Source organism: Salvelinus sp. IW2-2015, unplaced genomic scaffold (genome assembly GCF_002910315.2).
Source record: "Salvelinus sp. IW2-2015 unplaced genomic scaffold, ASM291031v2 Un_scaffold3201, whole genome shotgun sequence".
Taxonomy (NCBI): Eukaryota; Metazoa; Chordata; class Actinopteri; order Salmoniformes; family Salmonidae; genus Salvelinus; species Salvelinus sp. IW2-2015.
In genome coordinates this window covers 9,846-30,272 of record NW_019944488.1, presented here as the reverse complement: position 1 = coordinate 30,272, position 20,427 = coordinate 9,846, and the positions used below count along the sequence as shown (strand labels likewise).

The following is a 20,427-nucleotide window of genomic DNA, read 5'->3' as shown; positions in this document are numbered from 1 at the left end:
AAAAAAAAAAAAAACATTTTTAAGAAGTAATTTCTCTAATTTCACCTCACCAATTTGGACTATTTGTGTATGTCCATTACATGAAATCCAAATAAAAACCATTTAAATTACAGGTTGTAATGCAACAAAATAGGAAAAATGCCAAGGGGGATGATGTCACAACTTCTGCCGAAGTCGGTTCCTCTCCTTGTTCGGGCGGCGTTCGGCGGTCGACGTCACCGGTCTTCTAGCCATCGCTGATCCACCTTTCATTTTCCATTTGTTTAGTCTTGTTTTCCCACACACCTGGTTTACATTTCCCTCATTACTTGTCGTGTATTTAACCCTCTGTTCCCCCCATGTCTGTGTGTGAAATTGTATATTGTCAAGGTTGGCACGCTTCCGGCTGGTTTGCACCGGGTTTTGTTTTATACCCGTGCTTTGTGGCAGCCGGTACTTTGTGCTGCCTCACTTGTTCGTTGGGCATTTGTTTTGTGACGAGGTTGCGTTCTGTGCAAATKATTGCCTAAGTAAAGTGCTTAGTCCACTCATCTCTGCTATCCTGCACCTGACTTCCATGCACCAGCTACACTCACCCCTTGACAAATTAATTATTTTGCAAGGCACTGTATATGTATATGTACTGTATATTTGCATAAAAATACATGGGGGGATTGGAAGTGATGCAGACAATTACATTGATTGAAGCTGCAATCTGTCTGCAATATTAAAGCTGGTCTACCCCCTAAAAAATAAATACACTAGCTATATATATATACATATAACATCTGTGCTGCTGTTTTAGTTATTCAGTCTCCTGAGGATTAATGCCAAAATGATCTAATAATCGTAATTCTGTATTAAGTAATTTCACGCCATTTTCTTTCTTCCTTTCTCACTCTCTTCCTAGGCATGGCCATTGGCAGAGCAGACAATACATGTCAATAATACATCTGCATCCATTCATTCCCTTTTCATCTCCCCCCGTCTCTCTTTCCAAACCTGTTTCCACCCACTCGGCTCCTCTACCTCTCTCCTTCTCTCTCATCACAAAATATTGCAGATCAGGACTGCACACAGCGCCTTTGTGTGGTTGCCATGGATACCAGTTGCCGTGCCTTCAGACCGATGCTGATATCTGGAGGCCTTTGAGACGTTGCGTTGCATATTCTACTGTGTTCTAGTCAATGCCAAAATCGACATTGCTCGTCCTAATATTTATATATTTTACTTTGAGATTTGTGTGTATTGTTGTGAATTGTTAGATACTACTGCATTGTTGGAGCTAGGAACACGAGCATTTTGTTACACCCGCAATAACATCTGCTAAACATGTGTATGTGACCAATAAAACGTGATTTGCTCCATTGTACTCCATCGGCGTGGGCACAGTATATTGACAGCCATTGAAAACTATCAGCTGGAAAAGCTAAAAGATGTATTCAACTGAGAATTAAGCAAGGGGGAGGAAAGGACAGGAGGGCTAGGAGAAGGTGAGAGAACTCCACTCACACACAGTACTCTGCAATATCTCTTGAGCTGCTACTAGGAAAGGTAAAACCAGTTTTCATTCTACAGATTGATAAAGTGCTATCACCGATTAGAATAACGTAGAATCTTCCATTAAGGAGGGACTACTGAACGGTATGTTTTGTCTCTGCTTCTTTAAGTGATTTCACTAGTCATTGAATTGAGTGAAGAGTGACAGGCAGAGGCAGTTGTAGAATCAGAATCACCTTTATTTGCCAAGTGCATTAACACATAGTCAGAATGTTACTCTGTGATATGGTGCTGCTAGTGATGTACAACATAGTCAGAATGTTACTCTGTGATATTTTGCGGATGCTGCTAGTGATGTACAACATAGTCAGAATGTTACTCTGTGATATGGTGCTGCTAGTGATGTACAACATAGTCAGAATTGTTACTCTGTGATATGGTGCTGCAGTGATGTGATCAACATAGTCAGAATGTTACATCTGTAGTATGGTGCTGCTAGTGATGTAGAAAATAGTCAGAATGTTACTCTGTGATATGTGCTGCTAGTGAGTTACAACATAGTCAGAATGTTACTCTGGTCATATGGTGCTGCTAGTGATGTACAACCATACTCAGAATGTTACTTGGTTATTTGGTGCTGTTAGTGATGGACAACACAGTCAGAATGTTACCTGGTGATATGGTACTTCTTGTAATGTACAACATACTCAGCTTGTTACTCTGTGATATGGTGCTGTTAGTGATAGACAACACATACTCGGATTGCTAATCTACAATATGGTGCCTTTAGTGATAGACAACGTACTCAGATTGTTACTCTACGGTATGGTGCTGCTAGTGATAGACAACATCCCAGATTGTTACTCTGTGATATGGTGATGCTTAGTGATGTACAACATAGTCAGATTGTTACTCTGTGATATGGTGCTGCTAGTGATGTACAACATAGTCAGAATGTTACCTGGTGATATGGTGCTGCTAGTGATGTACAACATACTCAGAATGTTACCTGGTGATATGGTGCTGCTGCTAGTGATATACAACATACTCAGATTGTACTCTGTGATATGGTGCTGCTTAGTGATAGACAACATACTCAGATGTTACCTGGTGATATGTGCTGCTAGTGAGTACAACATACTCAGATTGTTACTCTGTGATATGGTGCTGCTAGTTATAGACAACATACTCGGATTGTTACTCACGGTATGGTGCTGTTAGTGATAGACAACATACCCAGATGTTACTCGGTGATATGGTGCTGCTAGTGAGTACAACATAGTCAGATTGTTACTCTGTGATATGGTGCTGCTAGTGATGTACAACATACTCAGAATGTTACCTGGTGATATGGTGCTGCTAGTGATGTACAACATAGTCAGATTGTTACTCTGGATTATGGTGCTGCTAGTATGGTACAACATACTCAGAATGTTACCTGGTGATATGGTGCTGCTAGTGATGTACAACATACTCAGAATGTTACTTGGTTATTTGGTGCTGTTAGTGATAGACAACACAGTCAGAATGATACCTGGTGATATGGTACTTCTTGTATGTACAACATACTCAGATTGCTACTCTGTGATATGGTGCTGCTAGTTATAGACAACATACTCGGATTGTTACTCACGGTATGGTGCTGTTAGTGATAGACAACATACCCAGATTGTTACTTGGTGATATGGTGCTGCTAGTGATAGACAACATACTCAGATTGTTACCTGGTGATATGGTGCTGCTATGATGTACACATAGTCAGATGTTATCTCTGTGATTGGTGCTGCTAGTGTATACACATACTCAGATGTTACCTGGTGATATTGTGCTTGCTAGTATACAACATACTCAGATTGTTACTCTGTGATATGGTGCTGTTAGTGATGTACAACACACTCAGAATGTTACTCTGTGATATGGTGCTGCTAGTGATGTACAACACACTCAGAATGTTACTCTGTGATATGGTGCCGCTAGTGATATACAAACATACTCAGATTGTTACTCTGTGATATGGTGCTCTAGTGATGTACAACATAGTCAGATTGTTACTCTGTGATTGTGCTGCTAGTGATGTACAACATACTCAGAATGTTACCTGGTGATATGGTGCTGCTAGTGATATACAACATACTCAGATTGTTACTCTGTGATATGGTGCTGCTAGTGATGTACAACACACTCAGAATGTTACTTCTGTGATTTGGTGCTGCTAGTGATGTACAACACACTCAGATTGTTACTCTACGATATGGCGCTGCAGTGATAGACACCATATCAGATTATTTCCGGATATGGTGCTGTAGTGATAGACAACACTACTAGATGTTTACTCTGTGATATGGTGCTGGCAGTGATAGACCCCATACCCAGATTGTTACTCTGTGATATGGTGCTGTTAGTGATAGACAACATACTCAGATTGTTACTCTGTGATATGGTGCTGCTAGTGATAGACAACATACTCAGATTGTTACTCTACGGTATGGTGCTGCCGGTGATAGACAACATACTCAGATTGTTACTCTACGGTATGGTGCTGCTTGTGATCGACAACATACTACGATTTTACTCTGTATATGGCGCTGCCAGTGATAGACAACATACTCAGATTGTTACTCTACGGTATGGTGCTGTTAGCGATAAGACAACATACTCAGATTGTTACTCTGTGATATGGTGCTGTTAGTGATAGACAGCATACTCAGATTGTTACTCTGTGATATGGTGCTGCTAGTGATAGACAACATACTCAGATTGTTACTCTGTGATATGGTGCTGTTAGCGATAGACAACATACTCAGATTGTTACTCTGTGATATGGTGCTGCTAGTGATAGACAACATACTCAGATTGTTACTCAACGTTTGGTGCTGTTAGCGATAGACAACATACTCAGAATGTTACTCTTGTGATATGGTGCTGCTATGATGTACAACATAGTCAGATTGTTACTCTGTGATATGGTGCTGCTAGTGATACACAACATACTCAGATTGTTACTCTGTGATATGGTGTTGCTAGTGATACACAACATACTCAGATTGTTACTCTGGGATATGGTGCTGTTAGTGATAGACAACATACCCAGATTGTTACTCTGTGATATGGTGCTGCTAGTGATAGACAACATACTCAGATTGTTACTCTGTGATATGGTGCTGCTAGTGATACACAACATACTCAGATTGTTACTCTGTGATATGGTGCTTAGTGTACAACAAATACTCAGATTTACTCTGTGATATGGTCTGCTAGTGATACACAACATACTCAGATTGTTACTCTACGGTATGGTGCTGCCGGTGATAGACAACATACTCAGATTGTTACTCTACGGTATGGTGCTGCTTGTGATCGACAACATACTCAGATTGTTACTCTGTGATATGGTGCTGCTAGTGATAGACAACATACTCAGATTGTTACTCTGTGATATGGTGCTGCTAGTGATAGACACCATACTCAGATTGTTACTCTGTGATATGGTGCTGTTAGAGATAAGACACCATACTGGGAATGTTACTTGGTTATTTGGTGCTGTTAGTGATGGACAACACAGCCAGAATGTTACCTGGTGATATGGTACTTCTTCTAATGTCAGCATACTCAGATTGTTACTCTGTGATATTGGTGCTGTTAGTGATAGAAACATACTCAGATTGTTACTCTACGGTATGGTGCTGCCAGTGATAGACAACATACTCAGATTGTTACTCTGTGATATGGTGCTGCTAGTGATAGACAACATGCGTGGATTGTTACTATATGATATGGTGCCGCTAGTGATAGACACCATACTCGGATTGTTACTCTGTGATATGGTGCTGCTGGTGATAGACAGCATACTCAGATTGTTGCTCTACGATGTGGTGCTACCGGTGATATACACCATACTCAGATTGTTACTCTGTGATATGGTGCTGTTAGTGATAGACACCATACTCGGATTGTTACTCTACGGTATGGTGCCGCTGGTGATATACAACATACTCGGATTGTTACTCTGCGATATGGTGCTGCTAGTGATGTACAGCATACTCCGACTGTTACTCTGTGATATGGCGCTGCTAGCAATAGACACCATACTCAGATTGTTAATCTGCGATATGGTGCTGTTAGTGATAGACAACATACCCATATTGTTACTCTACGATATGGTGAGGGCCACAGCTCGGGGGACGAAACTTTTCAGGTAGTGGGAGATTTTGGTCATGAGTGACCTGAACCGCCTGCCAGAGGTTCATTTTTGGAGGAGGGGGTGACCGTGGTGGGAGGGGTCGGTGATGATCTTTCCTGCTCGCTTCCTTGCCCTTGAGTTGTGCAGGACCTCGATGGAGGGCAGGGTGGCAGCCGAAAGACCCTCTCTGCAATCCGGACAATATGTTTCAGTTTGCCCTTGCGGCGGGCAGACGCACACCCCAACCCAAACCAGACAGTGATGGAGGAGGTGAGGATGGACTCAACGATTGATGCGTAAAACCGGATCAGGATTGACTGGGAGTTTTTATTTCAGCTGCCACAAGTATTAAATCCGCCGGTGTGCCTTCTTGGTGACCTCTGTGCTGTTGTCCTTCCACTTGAGGTTGTGGAAGATGATGGAATTTGAATGATTCAGCTGTGCCATCAGTCTCGATGGGGAGAGATGGCTCAGTCAAACACAATTTCCACGGTTTTGTTGTGTGTTGAGTTCCAGGTCATTGCGACAGCACCAGGCCACTAGCCGGTCGTCACCACCGACGGACAGAGGCAGTGTTGTGAGTGAAGAGTGACGGACAGAGGCAGTGTTGTGAGTGACGGACAGAGGCAGTGTTGTGAGTGACGGACAGAGGCAGTGTTGTGAGTGACGGACAGAGGCAGTGTTGTGCACAACATCCACATGGGAAAGGTTTATTATTTCAACTGGTCAAACATTATAGGAACTCTGGTTATTTTAGGATTGACATCATCCCCAACCGCAAACATATTAGCTGTATTTTCATTTAGGAAATTATGACAGTTCATCTATTTATCAGGAAATGCAAAAATATACAGATATTGTAACGGATTTCCTCCTCCTCTTCATCCGAAGAGGAGGAGCAGGGATTTGACCAAAACGCAGCGTTGTGAAATGACATGATATTTATTTAAACAAGACGAAAAACGAACTATACTTGATAATAAACAAAATAACAAAACGATGTAGACAGACCTGGACGTAAGAACTACATGTAACGAAGAACGCACGAACAGGAAAAATGACTACACAAAACAAACAAACGAACAAAAAAAACGAAACAGTCCCGTGTGGCGCAACATACACAGACACGGAAGACAACCACCCACAACAAACAATGTGAAACCACCTACCTTAATATGGCTCTCAATCAGAGGAAACGTAAACCACCTGCCTCTAATTGAGAACCATATCAGGTCACCCATTAACCAACATAGAAACACATAACATAGAATGCCCACCCAAACTCACGCCCTGACCAACTAACACATACAAAATAAACAGAAAACAGGTCAGGAACGTGACAGATATGATGATCCCTCTTGATTTTGGCCAACTATGTGCACGTGGCACAAAGACATTGAGACTGATCTGATGTGGCCTTTTAGCTGTTCGACCATTAAATAATAATAAGTGATTGAAATGTGTGGAAGTGGGGCGACATAGATCACTAAATAAATAGGACAATAACATAGTAATATTCAATATTTCATATCAACAGATTATGCTTTTACTCCTGAGAAATATACATTGACTGGCGGATTTGGTGGTAGGCCTACCCCCAAACCCAAAGCCCAACACTTAAGACAATAACATAGTGATTTTGGTCATTTGGGGAAGTGATTTAAAGACCACATGACTGTAAATAAAAGTGAGAGTATAAGCTTTCTTAAGAACTCATTTACAACAGCCTGTAAATGCACAGGTAGCTTATACACTGTCAAGAGAGGACACAATAATTATTAGCCTAGCTCCATATTTTCCTAATGGATAAAAACATTGTTGCTAATATATACTGTATTTCTTTAAGACAAGTGGAAAAAATAACCAGCCTGTTGATGCAACACCAAACTTAATCGTCAACAATTACTATTCCGTCATATTAATATTCTAATAATGCAACAATGTTTTACAATCGTTACCGATAAAGCTGGCTTCGATCGGTATGTTACATTTAAATTAGGTTTTATAATCACCTGCCATTTTAAAATAGTGAAAAGCTAGCTCCGGTTTCCCTCTTACCCGTGCAATACGGCTTTGATAAAACCATAAAGGTATTGTTTGGGTTTTCAGCTTGATGTATCATAAAAAAAATATATAAAAAAAATAGACATACATGTTCAAAGTGCAATTTAGTCTGATATAATCCATGATGTGGTAAACTTCATATGAGCACAATTATTAGCTGTTCCTGGAAAAGTTACTCTAACGTCAATCTAATACGCTGTATTCATCTCCACCACAGTGTATTAATACTATAGAAAGTATAATACTCTGTACCAGAGAACACAGGATAAAAACACAAAGCTACAGTGTTCATGATTAAACATAGTTCAAAACAACCCTTTTAAAGTGTCATGGAAACATTAACTTCACACCACATGGCTACTAAAGTCCAGGATGCAAAGTGCAGCCTCTGACCCCACCAGTCCATGACCCCTGACCCCTGAACCTTGACTTTCTCATGCCAAACCAAGGGGGGCACAAATTCAAACTGGACACAAGCTACAGTCCACACAGGTACAAAACAAGTTCACGCCAACAAAATAATACATCTCCATTTGATTCAAGTACAAGACAAATGGTAAACATTCAATGCAAAATAGTAAGTTATTCATGTTTTAAAATAGAGAGTACAAAAATACTTATAGGGATATAGGGGCTATGATATTGGAATTCATTGCAGCTCGCTATGGAATGTTTAATACTCTCGTCATCATCAGTATTCTTAACGATGGGCTTGTCAGAACATGGCCCAGGGGCAACCTACAGTCCACTTAAAGATTCATAACTGTTTACTACTGTATACTAGAAAGATCTTGACCTCTATCTACAGCTCATTCGGAAATTATTCAGACCCCTTCACTTTTTCCACATTTTGTTACGTTACAGCCTTATTCTAAAATGCATTTTCCTCAATCTACACACAATACCCCATAAYGACAAAGCGAAAGTTTATAAAAAATTAAGAACAGAAATATCTTATTTGCATAAGTATTCAGACCGTCTGCTATGAGACTCGAAATTGAGCTCAGGTGCATTCTGTTTCCATTGATCATCCTTGAGATGTTTCTACAACTTCAGTGGAGTCCACCTGTGGTAAATTCAATTGATTGGACATGATTTGGAAAGGCACACACCTGTCTATATAAAGTCCCACAGTTGACAGTGCATGTTAGAGCAAAAACCAAGCCAAAGGAATTGTCCGTACAGCTCCGAGACATATATTTTTTTATTTAACTAGGCAAGTCAGTTACGTACAAATTCTTATTTATAATGAYGGCCGACCGGGTAACAGTGGGTTAACTGCCTTGTTCAGAGGCAGAACAACAGATTTTTACCTTGTCATCTCAGGGATTCAATCCAGCAACCTTTCGGTTACTGGCCAAACACGCTAACCACTAGGCTACCTGCCACCCCACTAGGCAACCTGCTGCATTGTATCGAGGCACAGATCTGGGGAAGGGTACCAAAACATTTCTGCCGCATGGAAGGTCCCCAAGAACACAGTGGCCTCCATCATTCTTAAATGGAAGAAGTTTGGAACCACCAAGACTCCTCCTAGAGCTGGCCGCCCGGCCAAACTGAGCGATCGGGGGAGAAGGGCCTTGGTCAGGGAGGTGAACAAGAACCCGATGGTCATTCTGACAGAGCTCCAGAGTTCCTCTGTAGAGATGGGAGAAACTTCCAGAAGGACAACCATCTCTGCAGCACTCCACCAATCAGGCCTTTATGGTATTGTCTTGGTCCTCCGTTCATTTTGATGAACAATTTACCTACTTTTACCAAAGAGCAGCTTCTGTCTACCAAAACAAACTATTGTGTACCTCAGCAGCGCTTCCCTTTATTTTTTTACACATGACAGCCCGCTTGGAGTTTGCCAAAAGGCACCTGAATGACTCTGACCTTGAGAAACAAGATTCGCTGGTCTGATGAAACCAAGATTGAACCCTTTGGCCTGAATGTCAAGTGTCACGTCTGGAGGAAACCTGGCACCATCCCTACTGTGAAGCATGATGGTGGCAGATTCATGCTGTGGGGATGTTTTTCAGCAGCAGGGACTGGGAGGCTAGTCAGGATCAACGACCCTAAGTACACAGCCAAGACAACGCAGGAGTGGCTTAGGAACAAGTCTCTGAATGTCCTTGAGGGGCCCAGCCAGAGCCCCGACTTGAACCCGATCGAACATCTCTGGACAGACCTGAAAATAGCTGGGCAGCAACGCTCCCCATCCAACCTGACAGTGCTTGAAAGGATCTGCAGAGAAAAATGGGAGAAACTCCCCCAAATACAGGTGTGCCAAGCTTGTAGCGTCATACCCAAGAAGACTAGAGGCTGTAATCGCTGCCAATGGTGCTTCAACAAAGTACTGAGAAAAGGCTCTCAATACTTATGTAAATGTGATATTTTTGTTTTTATTTGTAATAAATTTGCAAAAATGTCTAAAAATCTGTTTTTGCTTGGTCATTATGAGGTATTGTGTGTAGATTGAGGAAATAATTTGATCAATTTTAGAATAAGGCAGTAATTTAACAACATGTGGAAAAAATTAAGTGGTCCGAAAACTTTCCGAATGCACTGTATATGTACATATCTAGCCAAATGACCTCCTATCCCTGCATGTGGACTCGGTACTGGTACCCCGTGTATATAGCCAAGATATCATTACTCATTGTGTATTTTTATATATTTTTCTCTCTGCATTGTTGTGAAGGGCCCATAAGTAAGCGTTTCACTGTTAGTCTACACCGGTTGTTAACGAAGCATGTGACAAAATCCGAGTTGATATTAAAGGCTGGTCTTCAGATAATGTTGTTATTCTGAGAAAGATGTGAAAAGTGACTGTTTTAGTGTATGAAGAATGTCACTGTTATTCTAAACGATACTCCGGTTGATTTGTTGTTGTAACAGAACCACAAAAGAACCAGCTTAGCATGATGGTAATGACACATTATTATTTACCACAGAAAACCAACTTTTAAACCATGACAGTACATTCACTGCGGGTGCCTATAATCCATGCTGAGCCACCTCCACAGCAAATTCTCAAGTGTACGGGGCCACACTTTTCAGAGTTAAATTAACGCTTTGCTTAGTGTAAAGCCTTATTTGCATATTTCCCAGAGTGCCTTACCTTTCGATTGAATTGTATAGTTACCACTCATGACTATATTTGTTAGTGACAGAGACATGGTTGTTGCAATCATTCATTTTCAGCCCTGTGGTCTTCACCAAGTGCGATCCTAAGTGAATGTTATCATTAAAATGTAATTATATAAGACAATAATATAAATGTTTCATAAGGCCTTACTCCATTTCAGGCCTGCAAGTCACATTATGCTGGCTTGCAAAGTGATGTGTAATTCCTATTGGAATCCAGCCACAGGGATATCCAATTTTGTTTACATTCTTTCACCCGACTTCCAGGGTTGGGAATACTAAGATATGAGACTACCTAACGCATCTAAACTGGAACGACCATTTCAGTAAAGGGTGCATTAAGTCCAAGTAACAGATTAGATTATTTTAGAAAAATKTATGTTATTTATATTTTAAGGTCCAATGCAGCTGTTTTTATCTCAATATCAAATCATTTCTGGGTAACTATGAAGTATCTTATTGTGATTGTTTTCAATTAAAATGGTCAAAAAGGAACCAAAAATAGCTTCTTAGCAAAGAGCAATTTCTCAAGCAAGACTTAARACTGTCTGGGACAGTGGGGAAGGGGAAAAYTGAAAACTAGCCGTTATTGACAAGGTAGTTTGGAACTCTCTTATTGGTCTATTAACTAATTTACAGCCTGGTGATGACATMAGGCAGGCCAAAACTCCATCCCACTAAAACAGGCTGAAATTTCAGGCGGTCTTTTCAAACAGCTCTTACACTAAAAGGGCATTATCATTATTTTCACAATTTCACAGTATTATTCCAACCTCATAGTGTGGAAATATATATAACATACTGGATAATCACTTTTTTGACTGCACTGAGCCCTTTAAGTAGAATAACATCAATTAATCAATGTGCATGCAAAAAAACATAGATATTTAAACAAACAATTCTAAAATTCAACCTGCAATAGAGCATGCTGGGAAATATGATAATGATGGCAGTGGTTTTGGTTCAACTCTGGTTATTAACACCAACACTGTGGTTCTTTAAATATTTACAGTGCTAATTTAACTCCTGAATCAACACTAGAAACACTACACCTAAAAAGCAACACTAGTTAACACTGGCCAATTTGCTGTGTAGAGAAACACAAGGCTTGTATCTAATATGTAAATCGACAAATGTACCACGAATACCCATCAATTGAAATAGCGACTCCGAGCTCTTGCGGCCATCAACACAGATTCAAGTGCAAAGGTAAAGCAGTGCTTTAGTTCATGTTGCATTGGTTATAGGTCATAACAGTTGGAGCCTTGGCTTGGTTCTGAGTTCTACAGTTCAGACAGTTGGCCAGCAACTTGAGTCTCTAGTACATTGTACAGAGAGAGCAAGGGTTGTCCCGTCTGTGAGCTACACACGTCCACGAGCTCAGAGTCAGTTCAGCATGCCTGTCCACAGGGATATGAAGGACAGAGAGAAAGCGATGAAAGAAGGAACGAGGCCCACACAAACACACACAGAGGCAGAAACAGACAGGGAAAAGGTGCCTTGGTGGCAGTTTGGATAGAACGTGGAGGGATACGTACTGTATGCTCCATCCAAATGTCATCAATTATCCATTGTACAATCGTTCAAAAGCTTGTTACTCAGTATCGTCCACTCCAAGAACATGTTGCTGAGCCGTCGTCCAATCCTGGAGGTCGTTACTGAACCACTGTCAAATGCTAGAGTGTGTTACTGAACATGGGCCAATGCTAAACTTTTTACCTGAGCATCGTCCAATCCTGGGGCCGGTTTCACCGGGTTGTAAGTGGATCGTTACTCTATGTCCGACGTAAAACGCACTCTATGCCGGACCTAAAAATGATACCTGTTGCACCACCTGGTCGTAAGCCCTTCTATGAGCTATGACTGGGCATAGACTACATCTAGTAGGGAGCAGCCGTAGGGTTAAATTGGGACTCTCTTCATCATGATAGCGATCTATATTTTCAAAAGGATATGAGTCTCATGTTCATATTTTACAACCTGCGCAGGCTTTTGGAGTTGCCTAATCAATAGCAAAATAATCAATGCGAGTCAATAGCAAAATAATACACTTGATTTATGCTACATTATAACATGCTAAATGTGTGATATCTATTCCCACAGTGATTCTTTATGGATCCAACCAGTTCTGGTTAAGAAAACATGCATAGTTGTGGGCTTTGCGAAGTGATGGTAAGTTTAGAAAGCGCCACGAGGATGTTAAAAGCCTACGAATCTCATGAACGTGCATTAGTTTTGTTATGCACAACTGGTGCAACCAGAACCTGGAGCACCATGCCAAACCATCATCCAATCCTAGAGCGTGTTACTGATTATCATCCAATCTTAGAGCGTGTTACTGATTATCATCCAATCCTAGAGCGTGTTACTGATTATCATTCAATCCTGGAGCGTGTTACTGATTATCATTCAATCCTGGAGCGTGCTGCTGAGGATCTCTGACACCTGTGTGTTCGTTTGGTCGTCTGAGTCCACATCCTGGGCTGTCGCTCCTTCATATGCCTCCTCTCCTGACCCCTCCTCTGTGACAACCACCATCACCCCTGCCCCTCTCTCCTCCCGTCCCTCCATCCCTCTCTCCTCTCCCCAACCCCTGTTCTCAGGCGATGTTTCCTTACACGGTTCCACAAAGATCCTCCTGACATGGGGCCTGGGCTCCCTCTGCTCCGCCCCACTGCCCTCCAGGACACAGGAAGCATGACTAACGTATGTCTCCCCCTGAGGGGATGGGAGATCCAGGGGCAGGTCTGCGTCCTTCTGCCTGGTATAGACCCCCTCAGACAGGGACCCAGTGTGGCTGTCGCTGTGGCCCTTTAACCAGTGCTGGGGCCCACTGAAGTAGCCCTGCTGGGCCCCAGCCGCCCCATGGCTCCTGGACAGCAGCTTCCGCTTGGTTGGGGGGTTGGCTAGGGGCCAAAGAGGGGTGTAGGAGTGCTGGTCCTGGGTCGTCTTGGAGAGGGAGAGACCCTCCAGGATTTTGGTGCAAGAAAAGGTGGTCTCTGGGAGGATGAGGGCAGGGGAGAGGGGTGGGCCTGGGGAGAGGGGGAAGGCGGGGGAGAGGGGGAGGTCTTTGGGCTGGCAGATGCTGTACCTGGAAAGGGAAAAAAATATCCATTAGGCTCTGTCAAAAAGACAAAGCAGATTATAGAGGAAAAGAGAGTGGGGGACAGGGACACATCTTTGGAGAGAGGGGGGGCAGGGAAAGGCAGGGCTGGGTGAAAAGAGGTTTATGGGGTCACAAGTGGACTGGACAGGACAAAAGCGGTAGCTCTTTAGGGTAGCAGCTCTATCTTTAGCTGAGCTTGTGTGTCGGGATCAGGGGTTGGAGGTCATTCTCTTCCTGAGCTCGTGTATCTGCAGTATGTCAGGGTCAGGGTTAGAGGTCATTCTCTTCCTGAAGCTCGTGTATCTGCAGTATTTCAGGGTCAGGGTTAGAGGTCATTCTTCCTGAGCTCGTGTATCTGCAGTATGTCAGGGTCAGGGTTAGAGGTCATTCTCTTCCTGAGCTCGTGTATCGTGCAGTATTTCAGGGTCAGGGTTAGAGGTCATTCTGTAACGATTCTCTAATTCCTCCTCCTCGGACGAGGAGAGGAGAGAGGGATCTGAAGACCAATGTGCAGCGAGGTATGATGACATAACTAATATTATTGAATTACGAAACGAACACGAAAACTTGAAAATACAAAATAACAAACACGACGTAGACAGACCTGAACATGGAACTTACATACAACATGAAGAACGCACGAACAGGTACACGACTACAAACAAACGCTACAGTCCCGTGTGGCACGAACATACATACAGACACAGGAGACAACCACCCACAACGAACACTGTGAAACAACCTACCTAAATATGACTCTCAATTAGAGGAACGCCAAACACCTGCCTCTAATTGAGAGCCATACCAGGCAACCCTTAAACCAACATAGAAACAGACAACATAGAATGCCCACCCAAACTCACTTCCTGACCAACTAACACATACAACAAACTAACAGAAATAGGTCAGGAACGTGACATAACCCCCCCCCTTAAGGTGCGAACTCCGGGCGCACCAGCACAAAGTCTAGGGGAGGGTCTGGGTGGGCATCTGACCACGGTGGTGGCTCAGGCTCCGGACGCTGTCCCCACACCACCATAGTCACTCCCCGCTTCTGTATCCCCTCCCAATGACCACCCTCCAACTAAACCCACCTAAATGAAGGGGCAGCATCGGGATAAGGGCAGCAGCTCCGGGCTGAGGGACTCTGGCAGGTCCTGGCTGAGGGACTCTGGCAGGTCCTGGCTGAGGGACTCTGGCAGGTCCTGGCTGAGGGACTCTGGCAGGTCCTGGCTGAGGGACTCTGGCAGGTCCTGGCTGAGGGACTCTGCGGTCTGCTGGACGCTCTGGCTGGTCCTGGCTGGACGGCTCTGGCTGGTCCTGGCTGGACGGCTCTGGCTGGTCCTGGCTGGACGGCTCTGGCTGGTCCTGGCTGGACGGCTCTGGCTGGTCCTGGCTGGACGGCTCTGGCTGGTCCTGGCTGGACGGCTCTGGCAGGTCCTGGCTGGACGGCTCTGCAGGTCCTGGCTGGACGGCTCTGGCTGGTCCTGGCTGGACGGCTCTGGTGGTCCTGGCTGGACGGCTCTGGCTGGCCTGGCTGGACGGCTCTGGCTGATCCGGTCTGGCGGAGGCTCTGCTGATCCGGTCTGCGGAAGGCTCTGGCTGATCCGGTCTGGCGGAAGGCTCTGGCTGATCCGGTCTGGCGGAAGCTCTGCTGATCCGGTCTGGCGGAAGGCTCTGGCTGATCCGGTCTGGCGGAAGGCTCTGGCTGATCCGGTCTGGCGGAAGGCTCTAGCGGCTCCTGTCTGGCGGACGGCTCTGTAGGCTCATGGCAGACGGGCGGCTTTGCAGGCTCATGGCAGACGGGGCGGCTTTGCAGGCTCATGGCAGACGGGCAGTTCAGGCGCCGTTGGGCAGACGGGCAGTCAGGCGCGTGGCAGACGGCAGTCAGGCGCCGTTGGGCAGACGGGCAGTTCAGGCGCCGTTGGGCAGACGGGCAGTTCATACGCCGCTGGGCAGACGGGCACACCTGTAGGGAGGAGACGGAGAGACAGCCTGGTGCGTGGGGCTGCCACAGGACCCACCAGGCTGGAGAGACCTACAGGAGGCTTGATGTTAAGAGGCACCTGAAGGACCGGGCTGTGGGGAGTACTGGAGCTCTGGTGCGCAGCCTTGGCACCACTCCCCCAGGCTGGAATACTACACCAGCCCGTACCCTCCAGAGTGCAGGCACAGGTTGAACCGGGCTGTGGATGAGCACTGGAGATCTAGGCCTACTACGCGCACTTCTCTCTTAGGCTCCACTACCACATTTGCCCGGTACGAGCGGAGCGTAGGCATAGGACGCACTGCACCCTCCCAGCGCTCCGGAGACACAGCACGCAGAGCCAGCGCAGGATACCCTGGACCGAAACTGCGTACCGGAGACCAGACACGCTGAGCAGGCACAATACGCCCCGGCTGGATGCCCACACTCACATGACACTTTCGGGGGCTGCTCTATAGAGCACCGGGCTATGGGCACGCACTGGACACCGTGCGCTAACCGCATAACACGGTGCCTGACCAGTGACGCGTTGCTTATAATAAGCACGAGGAGTGCGCTCAGGTCTGCTACCTGGCTTAGCCACACTCCTCTCTAGCCCCACCCAAAACATTTCTGGGGTTGCCTCTCGTACCTGTCCCGCTGCCGTGCTGCCTCCTCATATCGCCGCCGTCAGCTTTCGCTTCCTCCAGCTCAGCTTTGGGCGGCGATACTCCCCAGCCTGTGCCCAGGGTCCTTCTCCGTTCAAGATCTCCTCCATGTCCATGAATCCTGGGATCTCTGCGGTTGCTGTCGCTGCCCTTTTCCCCGCTGCTTGGTTCTGGTAATTTGGTGGGTGTTCTGTAACGATTCTCTAATTCCTCCTCCTCGGACGAGGAGAGGAGAGAGGGATCTGAAGACCAATGTGCAGCGAGGTATGATGACATAACTAAATTTATTGAATTACGAAACGAACACGAAAACACTTGAAAATTACAAAATAACAAACACGACGTAGACAGACCTGACATGGAACTTACATACAACATGAAGAACGCACGAACAGGTACACGACTACAAACAAACGCTACAGTCCCGTGTGGACGAACATACATACAGACACAGGAGACAACCACCCACAACGAACACTGTGAAACAACCTACCTAAATATGACTCTCAATTAGAGGAACGCCAAACACCTGCCTCTAATTGAGAGCCATACCAGGCAACCCTTAAACCAACATAGAAACAGACAACATAGAATGCCCATCCAACTCACGTCCTGACCAACTAACACATACAACAAACTAACAGAAATAGGTCAGGAACGTGACACATTCTCTACCTGAGCTCGTGTATCTGCAGTATGTCAGGGTCAGGGTTAGAGGTCATCTCTACCTGAGCTCGTGTATCTGCAGTATTTCAGGGTCAGGGTTAGAGGTCATTCTCTACCTGAGCTCGTGTATCTGCAGTATGTCAGGGTCAGGTTAGAGGTCATTCTCTTCCTGAGCTCGTGTATCTGCAGTATGTCAGGGTCAGGGTTAGAGGTCATTCTCTTCCTGAGCTCGTGTATCTGCAGTATGTCAGGGTCAGGGTTAGAGGTCATTCTCTTCCTGAGCTCGTGTATCTGCAGTATTTCAGGGTCAGGGTTAGAGGTCATCTCTTTCCTGAGCTCGTGTATCTGCAGTATGTCAGGGTCAGGGTTAGAGGTCATTCTCTTTCCTGAGCTCGTGTATCTGCATATTTCAGGGTCAGGTTAGAGGTCATTCTCTTCCTGAGCTCGTGTATCTGCAGTATTTCAGGGTCAGGGTTAGAGGTCATTCTCTTCCTGAGCTCGTGTATCTGCAGTATTTCAGGGTCAGTGTTAGAGGTCATTCTCTTCCTGAGCTCGTGTATCTGCAGTATGTCAGGGTCAGGGTTAGAGGTTGTTAGCAGTTGATGTTATTCTTGAATAACACAGACCCCAAAGCAAATCAGGGGGAGAAAAATWGGTTTATTCAAAAATAACAAATCATAGATGTTATGCTGGGAAGTAGATGGTCGATGTTCCTTCTTCCCAGTCCTCAATGATTCTCCACAGAACAAAGTGACAGGATGTAATTTATAACCCCCAACCCTAGCCTGTGGTTGACCAATTAGAATTCCTTGCAGTAAAATTGGGCCAATGGTCAAATAACAAGTATCCTGTTTCAGGCTCAATGTATAGACGATTCAGACCAATGAGATCTTGCCACACGTAGCTATGAGTCCAGGATTGAAACCCYTACACAGATTCGAACCAGATGTTGAACTGAAAAACAACCATTTCCATTGATTGTTAATTCCCTATTTACCTCTAGTCCTCTGTGTTGTGTATTATCTTAAAATATTCTTACAAGGTTGTTCTCATACCTGAGCTTGTGTATCTGCAGTGCGTCAGGGTCAGGGGTTAAAGGTGGTACCTAAGCTTGTGTATCTGCAGTACGTCAGGGTCAGGGTTAGAGGTTGTTATTGTACCTTAGTTCGTGTATCTGCAGTACGTCGGGAGCGCTGCCTCCCAGGGCGTGCACAGCCTGCCGGGATAGGTCCTGTTGGGGAGAGTAGAGCAGGTCCAGCTCACGGGGGGACAAGGCCTCGCTGGAGTCATAGTCGCTGTCTGTTGGCAGGAACACCTCTGAACAACCGTCCTCATCTGACCCCAGTTGGGAGTCTGAGGGAGGAAACAGACAGACAGACAGACAGACAGGTCAGAAACACCCCATTGGGCACAGACGTCAATTCAATGTCTATTCCACGTTGGTCCAACGTAAATTTAATTGAAATGACATGGAAACAACATTGATTCAACCAGTGTGTGCCCAGTGGGACACATACAGTCCATGTACAAGATAGTGTTGCACACAGACACAGAACAAACTATGATTGTAGAGTGGGGGTATGTGTTTRGCTGAAGATAAAGGCCATCCTTTACGTAATTCCAGTATGTGGAGTGAGGGTGATTTTGTTGTTGTTGTTGTTGTATGCACCGTATCTAGAGATGTGAGTGTGTGCGTCTTGAAGTGCTAACACACCCCTACCCCCCCATCCACAAGAGGAGCATCTTCATCATCATCTTCGATGGACAGCAAAGATGGTGTGTGTGTGTGTGTGTGTGTCATTCTCCTCACCACTAGCAGCCTTCCTGGGTCGTAGCTCAGGTGAGGGTGATGGTGTGGGTAGGTAGTCCATGGTAGAGGATGCTGAGTCACTCTTCTGTGCCCCCTGGTCTGACTCAGGCTTGCTGGCATTGACCAGGCGGGTGATGGGCACACCGCCACTGGGATGCTTGTAGCGGGCATACTGCAGGGCATCAGTGATCCAACGCAGCTCCTGCCACATCTCATCCAGCTGCTGCAATAGAGGACAAAACATCATTATACACATAACACAGTTATAAAGCATCATAGTTAGTATAGTTAGTTATCATAGTTATTATGGTTAGTTGTAGTTGATTATCATAGTTATTATGGTTAGTTGTAGTTGATTATCATAGTTATTTTAGTTAGTTATAGTTGATTATCATAGTTAGTTATAGTTGATTATCATAGTTATTATAGTTAGTTATAGTTGTCTATCATAGTTATAATAGTTAGTTATAGTTGATTATCATAGTTATTATTATTGTCACGATTGTCGTCTGGAGAAGGAGAGGACCAAAACGCAGCGTGGTAAGTGTTCGTCATGTTTAATAGAAACTGAACACTACAAARCAAAACAACAAAGTGACAACCGAAACAGCTCCGTCAGGTGCAACACACACTAAACAGAAATTAATCACCCACAACACAAAATGGAAAACAGGCTACCTAAGTATGGCTCCCAATCAGAGATAGGGATAATCAACGATAGACAGCTGCCTCTGATTGGGAACCACACCAGGCCAAACACATAGAAAACCAACAACATAGAAAAAAGAACATAGACTGCCCACCCTAGTCACACCCTGGCCTAACCAAAATAGAGAATAAAAACCCTCTCTATAGCCAGGGCGTGACAGTTATAGTTGATTGTCATAGTTAGTTAAAGTTAGTTATCATAGTTATTATAGTTAGTTATAGTTGATTATCATAGTGATAAAGCATCATAGTTATTATAGTTAGTCATAGTTGATTATCATAGTTATAGTTGATTATCATAGTTATTATAGTTAGTTGTAGATGATTATCATAGTTATAATAGTTAGTTATAGTTGCTTATCATAGTGTTTATAGTTAGTTATAGTTGATTGTCATAGTGTTTATAGTTAGTTATCATAGTTATTATGGTTAGTTATAGTTGATTATCATAGTTATTATAGTTGGTTATAGTTGATTATCATATTGTTTATAGTTGATTATCATAGTTATTATAGTTGGTTATAGTTGATTATCATAGTGTTTATAGTTAGTTATCATAGTTATTATGGTTAGTTATAGTTGATTATCATAGTTATTATAGTTGGTTATAGTTGATTATCATAGTTATTATGGTTAGTTATAGTTGAT

General features: G+C 44.2%; 1 protein-coding gene across 1 annotated transcript; it reads right to left on the bottom strand.

Moving 5' to 3' along the window:
• Window positions 1–13,264: 13,264 nt before the first annotated feature.
• LOC112075500 (ankyrin repeat and fibronectin type-III domain-containing protein 1-like) lies at window positions 13,265–19,294 on the bottom strand (the record flags this gene model as incomplete). The annotated part of the gene is made up of 3 exons (XM_024142493.1): window positions 13,265–13,946; window positions 18,422–18,614; window positions 19,072–19,294. Coding segments are annotated over 3 exons (1,098 nt in total), but the record flags the coding sequence as incomplete, so codon positions are not given.
• Window positions 19,295–20,427: the final 1,133 nt, after the last annotated feature.